The 9,050-nt window shown below is 39.0% G+C and overlaps 1 protein-coding gene across 1 annotated transcript in view; it reads right to left on the bottom strand.

Annotated features, from left to right (window-relative positions):
• Positions 1–9,050, bottom strand: part of LOC107699829 (calmodulin) — a 50,333-nt gene that overhangs the window by 27,335 nt on the left and 13,948 nt on the right. Inside the window, exons 2-4 of the mRNA XM_016501224.1 lie at positions 7,935–7,965; positions 4,147–4,290; positions 3,272–3,378 (exon numbers count right to left, since the gene is read on the bottom strand). Of these exons, the coding sequence (XP_016356710.1) occupies positions 3,272–3,378; positions 4,147–4,290; positions 7,935–7,965 (282 nt within the window). The remainder of the gene's footprint in view (positions 1–3,271; positions 3,379–4,146; positions 4,291–7,934; positions 7,966–9,050) is intronic.

Genomic DNA, 9,050 nt, shown 5'->3' with positions numbered 1-9,050 from the left:
ATGTATAAAACACATTATTAGTCTGTTTTCCAAGGCTGCATGATATATTAAACCCATTTAAAAATCATAATTAAGCATAATTGTGAATTCACAAACGCTACAATTTAATTAAATTATATTCGATGCAGTTCTAATACAGTATATGCGCTTTATTTACATGCATGTAGGTTAAGTACATGCGTCACACAGCGGCTCCGTTCACAGTAGTACCATTGGAACTGTTATCATTTACATGTGTGGAGTGTCTCAAACTCCACCTCTGCATGTTGTTGTGAGTTTGGGTTTATTATAACGTTCATCTGGGAACGCAACGTGTGCCATTTCATCAGATTTGTAAGGAAATAATTTATAAATCTACGCAAACACAGGAGAATACATAGCGGTTTCAAAATAAAAGCTCAAACCCTCACTCTGAGTTTACACGTTTTGATGTCCACATATTCTTTTAATTACAGTGGCTATAGCATTTTTTTACTGAAGAAATGGCCAAATACTAAAGATTAAGTGGACATTTGAATTAAATGGTGCTTGGTTAATATTAAACAAGGATTAGATCGCACAGCAATGTGTAAAAACAATCGCCAGGCCATTGGCGCCCTCTGCAGGCCTTTGTCGTAATGCGTAATGTACATTAGCTCTATAGCAGGGCTGCCCAAACTCGGTCCTGGAGGGCCAGTGTCCTGCAGAGTTTAGCTCCAACTTGTTTCAACACACCTGCCTTTAAGTTTCTAGTATGCCTAGTAAGAGCTTGATTAGCTGGTTAAGGTCTGTTTAATTGGGGTTGGAGCTAAACTCTTCAGGACACTGGCCCTCCAGGAACGAGTCTGGACAGCCCTGCTCTATAGTTAATAATACATTATGTATTTTAACAATTTTGTTCAATTAAACTATATGATTTCTTACTTTTGATACTTTATTTTAACTAATTATTATTGCCTCATTGCTATTATATATGTATTTTAAGTAATTTAAAAGGCTATTGTTCACTTACATATATTTTTATTACCACAAAAAAATATATATATAATTATAGGGCCCTATGAAATCCGTTTTATTTCCAAATTCAGTTTTTTTTCCATTTTATTTTTCTATATTCTGTTTTAATAGTTCAATTAAATTGTATTAATCAAAAAGCCTGTCTAATTAATTGAGTTTCAGAGTGTCATCTTTACCAAATTCTGTTTTCCATTATTTTAGTTTAGATTAATCGATAAATTAGTCAATAGATTAATCGAAATAAAAATAGTCGTTAGTGGTAGCCCTAATATTTATATCAATTCATATTCAATTCAATCGCAATGACTCACTTAACAGTGACTTGCTGCCATCTACTGGCGGTTTTAATTTCACATTTAAAGTATCTTTTCATTTTTTTAATAATTTAAAATATCAGTATTCAACATTTCATGTTTAAAATATCAAAACATTATTTATGCATTTGTAACTGCAGGGTAAAGCATTCCATGTCTCTTTAAGCGGCATTAACATATGTAAATATCTAAATGCCACTTCATATGCAACTTCTGCAAAGAATTTATATCACTGCTGTGAACTGACCACACAGAATATGAAGAATATCAAAAACTTCAGGAGTCAGCTGTCCACGGCAGTCATTAAGATATCAGCACAAAAACACACTCAGCAAAATATCATCTAATTATCTTTATCGATAAAATCCCAGAAAATATTGAGATATTATTTTTTGTCAATATCACACACCCCTAGTACTGACAAAAAATTATTTGCAACGATAGCTTTGTCACGCCCAGTGTTTTGTTTTGGCTAGTAGAAATTATGAATGGCCGGTAATTAAAAAAATTAGTAGCCAAATTGGCTGGTGAGTGAAAAAGTAATTTCAATCCCTGGTTAGAAAGCATGAAGCTTGCGCTGTCAGAATGCCAGTCTGTCAGTCAAATCCAAATCAAGACTCAACCCATAGCAACGCATTATAACAACATCTCCGAAGGTAGTTAAAAGTAAACGATAAATTACTGAGTGATTGTTACAAAAGTGAGCATCAAATACACTGAATACGGAAGCTCAAACGTGTATGAAGAGCTAGAACAGACCTCACTTTTTCTCACGCATCACACACGCACATTTGAGCCTCTTCTTTTCCTGCTATTGTGTGACAATTTTTTCCAAGTTAAACCAAACTTTTATTTTGACGGGTTGCCATGAGGACCTAAGTTTCTGTGTTTATGTGATATGACGATAGTTTTTCTCAAACAAAACAAAAAAATGCTCATGACGTGACTCTCAGAGCAGTTCTGGGGATGTTGTTCATGTGTTTATGTCCTCATTTAGAGATGCAACAGAAGCTAAAATCACCGCGCACGTCACACATGCTTCACATGCCTCAGCGCCATTCGTTCACACAGAGACACACAGAACATGCAGGATTCATATTTACATAGTCTTTTTCTGGTTTAATAACCACAGACACTAGTTCATTTCACAATTTAAGTGTACTGACCTACTTTGATTTATTCATCCAAAATTTTACAAATTTAGTGACATTCCACGTTATACAGTAAATTCCATTTTTATGACTGGATTCCATGATTCTTTCAGCATTTTCTACATCGTGGAAATCATAGGGCCCTACTTTGATTTGCTACAATTTTTTAAAAATGTGTTTACACCTGTTTGCTATGTTTCATTCGATTTTGCTTGAAGCCTTAAGTCGACTTTCATCTCGTTTTTCTGAATAAGGACACATGAAACAAAAATGTGATTTGATTTATGTTATACTGATTTATTTTATATTTATACTGACTTATTTTATTTGATTACGTGTTTGGTGTTCAAGTATCTGGCTATGAGATGGCCATCCCAAGTTCAAATCATGTGGAGAAGCAATCAAGAGAACCCAAAATCAACTGAAGCCGTTTCAAGCACTCTCTAATGCCAACGGCCTGATGCAGCCTGTGCCCACATGGTGAATAATCTCAGCCACTGTCTGGAAAACACACCTGCGCAGTTCTTACGTAAACACTTAACACGCTAGCAGCTGCACGGTTTCAATATCAGCTAGTCAGTGGGTTGCCTGGATGACTAGTCGACTGTTCGTTTTCAAGGAAGCCTTGTATATTTCAGCTGGTTTAGGGTTCACCTGACTCGGAGAAGATGCTGTTTACAATAACACATTCTTGTGTTCAAAAGCAGCTACCCTGTACATTTATTAAGATTCTTCAAGTTTAAATCTCATGGATCAGTTCAGTGCTTCATCAGGTTTCATCAGCTGCTGTCAACGGTGACATTTCCTCACCTTGTCAAAGACTCTGAAAGCTTCTCGGATTTCCTCTTCACTGTCCGTGTCCTTCATTTTCCTTGCCATCATGGTTAGGAACTCTGGGAAGTCTATAGTTCCGTTGCCTGTGGACAGACAGTACCATGTTGTTACCATTTACCACAAGATTAAATGGAAATGAAAAAAAAACTTCCACCAGTGCATCTGCATGAGGCTGTAGACTTATAGTCTAAAATAAATTTAGACGACAATTTATTTCAAAGCTTTGCTGCCATGAACTTTGCCAACTTTTGTAAGCTCATGTCGAGATCTTCCAGAGAAGTGCTCGTTCTAGAAGCCTGCCAACTTCTAAACAAAACCTTGTTACCTGGTGGACTGATATAAACATCCAACAAATCAGAATGGATTTTCGGACAGCTCATCATTTTGATGTGTAATATGTATCAGGTGGTCCGTGAACGGTCTGAGGGTTCTCTATGGGCATGCAGACTGAGGGCGAGATCAACCATCAGCACTTTGGATTTACAGGGTGATTCTAGCCAGCGTTAATCTGCCCTCCTGAGAAAGACACTTAACACCAGCTTGATCTAGGACAGCAGTGTCCAATCCTGCTCCTGGAGGGCCAATGTCCTGCAGAGTTTAGCTCCAGGAAGTTTCTAGTAATCCTGAAAACCCTCATTGGATCAGGTGTGTTTAATTAAGATTGGAGCTAAACTCTGCAGTATAGTGGACCTCCTTGAGAAGAACTGGACATCCCTGATCTAGAGGGTGCTGTACTGTACTTCGCTGCTACATAAGAAGCCACATAACTTTACCTGACTAAACTAAAGCACTTATTGTATCAAACAGGAAGGACAGCAGGACTGTGGAAAGTTACGTGTTTGTAGTCTTACCATCAGCGTCTACCTCGTTGATCATGTCCTGTAGCTCGGCCTCAGTGGGGTTCTGACCCAATGAGCGCATCACTGTGCCCAATTCTTTGGTGGTAATGGTGCCATCGCCATCTTTGTCGAAAAGTGAAAACGCCTCCTTGAACTCTGTTTTGAATTACAATCATGTAAGTACAGTACATGTATTTTTTTGAAGTCTAAGCAACTCTTGAAACAGAGGGCACAGTACTACTTTTGCAGTAAATAGCTTTCAGTACAGAATATTACTCGCAGTATATAAACTTTTCCGTTTTTATTAGGGATGTAACGATGCACCCCGAGCCGGTGGAAAATTGATGAAAATATGTGATGATTCAAGTCAGTTGAGATGTTAAATGAATTGTGATACAATTGGGTGAGAAGGTTTATATAAATGTATCTCTGAGGGGAACTGTCTTCAGAAAAGTTCAAATGGTATTTTCTTTTCATCTTGCCTCTGTATAATACATATTAAAGTAGTATTTATAAGCACATCGCTGCTTCGTTTACAGCAGTAAACAAGGAAACGCTGTACTGTTCCGTAAGCGCCACCTTCTGTCAGAGAGTGAACTGGTGTTCTCATGCAGCACATCTGCTATTTTTGTTTCATTCAGATATGTTTTATGTAGTATAGTTTCATGAAGCTAAAGTCAGACCATTCTGTTTTTGCTTCAAATTTCAGAATTATACAATCTAATTTAAATCAAAAACTGCTCATGCTGCATGTATACAGCATCTTTGTTTGGGTTGTGACTAAAATGCAGTGGTTGCCTCTCATTTTAAATGCTAAGAGCACAGGCAAAGCCTTTGTTTATATGAAGAGATTTCTTTTATTTGTATTATTTATTTGATTTGGGATTTGTCTTAAAATTTCAGTCTAGTTTTTTTGTTTGACATTTCAATTTCACAAAGAAATGTACAGCATTTTGTCTGAGAAATAATAAAAGGACACCTTTTCATTTATAATTTGTCCTTAATCTCATTGTAAAAAAAATAAAAAATAGAAATCGGGAGAAAATCATATTGTGAATCGTATCGCATCGTGAGTTAAGTGAATCATTACATCCCTAGTTTATATTAAAAAAATACTATGTGAAAATATGGCAGTGGAATCAAATGAGTCAAGACAGAGATTTTAAAAACATCTAGGTTACTTGTGTAACCCTCGTTCCCTGAAGGAGGGAACGGAGACGTTACGTCAGTCGTGACTGACGAATTGGGATCTCGCCCGAGAGCCCAATCACCTTCGAGTGTTAACTAAACAAGCCAATGACAGTTGGCGTGCGTGTTTCGCCACGCGCACCCCGCCCCGCAGCGCGGGTATAAAAGGAGAGCGCGTGCAAACGCACATCAGTTTTTCACTGAGGAGCCGAGACTATGTGCCCCGGCCGTACAGCGGTGGTACAGCAACTGTGGCGACGGAACGTAACGTCTCCGTTCCCTCCTTCAGGGAACGAGGGTTACACAAGTAACCTAGACGTTCCCTTTCAGTCAGTCACGTTCGACGTTACGTCAGTCGTGACTGACGAATTGGGATTCGGGCGAGATCCCAATTCGTCAGTCACGACTGACGTAACGTCGAACGTGACTGACTGAAAGGGAACTGCAGTTAACATTACTTCCTCTATGACTAATTAACTGGCAATAATAAGTCAAGATTAGTTGACTAGTTGATACTTTTTTTTATGCATACTCTAGCGTACACGTACAGTCAAACTAGGGCTGCACGATATTGGAAAAAACTCATATTGCGATACGTGACCTTGGACCACAAAACCAGTCATAAGGGTCAATTTTCTGAAATTGAGATTTATACATCATCTGAAAGCTGAATAAATAAGCTTTCCATGTATGGTTTGTTAGGATAGGCATATGATTGAGGTGATTTTGTAGGCGAGTAAATCAGCATAGGAAATAAACCAATTACAAGCATAGATACATATAACAGAACAAAGATACAAATGAAACGAGTCTAACAATATTCAGGTACAGAAATTGAATAATCAAATGTAAAATAAAACTGCATAGTCTTCACTGTATAAATTACATCTAATAAATCTATGTTAAAGCTACAAAAGTGATTTTTCTTTGTGTTTTGTTGTTTGATTAACATTCATAACACAGAAAGCCTCAGGAATATTAAACTGCTGTAAACCAATATATACTGTTACACATCCATTTTCTTTCTCAAATGTTTCCCTTCACCTAAGCCATAAGCAACTGCGTTTACAAGGATACTTGCAGACTGCCTAGATGACCAACTTGCCAAAATGTGCAAGAAGGTTAAGCATATGCATACGCGAGGGTGCACACTGCCTGATTTTTGTTCTTTAGTTTAAGAGAGTACAAATATATTGTTATGTCATAACCTCTGTAGAAAAATAGCGCAGACACAGGACAAAGATGTCCTGTGCACGTGTCGACTGCCTGTGCCAAATAGAGTATACTTTTAAAGGCTATGTGTTTGACTTAGGGCTGCACGATATATCGTTTCAGCATCGATATCGCGATGTGTGCATCCGTGATAGTCACATCGCAGGATGTGCGAGGTTTAGTATAGGCTACTGATCGTTATATTTATACCGATTGTTTTCTTTGCTCACACAGACACGGTGTCTACACCTATATTTATACCGATTGTTTTCTTTGCTCACACACAGACACGGTGTCTACACCGGACCCGACAGAGAAGCTGTACAGAGATACCCATTTTAAATACATTTAGTAGCAGAGCTACTGCACGTGATTTTCAGTGCTGGAAATCTGTTTATCCTTTGTTGACACTTCTGCGTCGTTGAGGAGAGCGCAGGTCATGGTTGCTTAGCAATGGCAGACGCCAAGAAAGCGCAAGCTCCCGAGCGCTTTGGAAAGTAGGAGAAAGCGGCGCGGCTGGCGTTTTCCACGCGTTTTTAGGCGTGACATGTGAACGGCCCCAAAGTCTTGATGAAGCGTTGCCCATCATTTAAACTTTGTGTCAGTACGCCATAAAGAGAACGCGGCATCAGTTTACTGTCGGGGATTTGTCATGCCATGGCGCATCAAGTGTAGACAGCATCACTGATTATAATGGGTTCATTGAATTTTGTACAACGCAGATGCACGTGAACACTGATTTCTGCTCACTTCTGTATCTATTTGTGCCTGAAATACTGTGCTCTGCAATAGGCTTGCTGCGATAGACGGTGTTTTCGGTTATACCGATGTTAAGCCGCAACACCGGTTACGTCATTTTCCTACCGCGGCAACGCCCCCCACCGTCGTTTTGATTTTTTTTATAGTAACAAAAATCATTTAGCCTAGTTCAGTTAGAGGACAGACACTTTTAAAAACTAAATGCTAAATGCAGCGTGCCGAACCGTGCGCGAACGACAGTGCACTACGGAGCAGGAGTCAGATTTTATTTATCACGTGAGGAGAGATGCCGAATTGCGGCAATTCAATTGCCGCTAATTTGAAAGTGAAAGTAAAATGTGCATGGCACTTTTACAAGCCATTTGAAAGTGAAGAAAAGAGGGAAACTCAAATGTCATTTTAAGTCATATTGTGGCATTGTTGTGTGCTAAGACCGATGTTACTTCACAGTGAATCTCAAGAAATATCAGGGGCAGTGAATTAATCTGTCAGCCCATCCTTAATGAAGTTAAGGAAATAAGAACATAACATGCTCTTGAGGTTGCAATATGGTGTGTGCGTGTGTGTACTGATGGTGTTATGTGTGACAGTTTTAGTGGCATTAGTGACCATTCTGAAGCTGACCATCAGAGTTCACTCACCAGCGATCTGTTCCTCAGTCAGCTGATCTGCCTGCATTGGAAAAAAAAAGAGGGAGAGAAAGAGGAAGTCAATCAGCTCAGTGCCACATCACTATCAGACAAGCTCCAGTTTTGCAGTGTTCGCACACACACACACCTCTGACTAAATGAGTATAATGAAGGACATGCATAAAAATAACCCTTTAAAAATATCCTCCACAGTTATAATTAGACAGTGCCACTTAGGGGGTCATGAATGCGACACACTTAAAATTATTGCGCTTTTCTCTGACACGGAGTTCATTATTCAATTATTAAAGAGGAGAGGATTCATCTGTACACGTGATTCACTCGGTGTGATTCAGCTGTGTCTTTTCTGCGAGGAGGCAGCAGAACATGTATTCCCCTCCCTCGTATTCAAAGGCAGGTGATTCATAAAGCTTGGAGCTTAAAATGGACAGGGTCTAAAATGATTTATAATGAAACAGCTGAAATGGCTCTGACTCATCCACATACGAGGTAATGACCTAGGCTTTAATACATTTGGCTCACCATTTGTGAGATGAGAAAATGACTGATATAAATGTCAATAAAAATCTCAATAACAGGAGGACTAGGGCTGTCACGATTATAGCTGGGCTCCAGACTGCGACCATTTTTTCTGCCTGTGCGACTACATTTTTGTGTGCTGTCGCACTGGCACGACCACCACGTTGATCAACTCATAAGCGCTGCAATATGAGAAACATCAAACGGCAAACGAAACTGAAAGCATAACGAAACAGCGCTCAGAGTATACTCCGCGTCAGCATGAACGCGAAGGTGCGCGCTACATCAAACGGCAAACGAAACTGAAAGCATAACGAAACAGCGCTCAGAGAGTATACTCGTCGCGTCAGCACGAGCGCGAAGGCGCGCGCAGCAAAATTGACGCGCATATTGAGGAAACGATGGATGTTATTTGATTCCTCAGTGTTTGCTAAACGTTCTGTAATTTATTAGCCGGTATATAATACAGCATGTGGTATGTGCCATGCCTCATCTTATTTGTTATTACAGGTTTATTGTTGTTGTGCTTTTTAATTAAGAATAACAATGAATCCATCTTTTGTTTTAGTCTTAAAAAAATGAAAGGTG

This window comes from Sinocyclocheilus anshuiensis, unplaced genomic scaffold, assembly GCF_001515605.1.
Source record: "Sinocyclocheilus anshuiensis isolate Anshui unplaced genomic scaffold, SAMN03320099.WGS_v1.1 scaffold194, whole genome shotgun sequence".
Taxonomy (NCBI): Eukaryota; Metazoa; Chordata; class Actinopteri; order Cypriniformes; family Cyprinidae; genus Sinocyclocheilus; species Sinocyclocheilus anshuiensis.
This window is presented reverse-complemented; position numbering and strand designations above follow the sequence as displayed.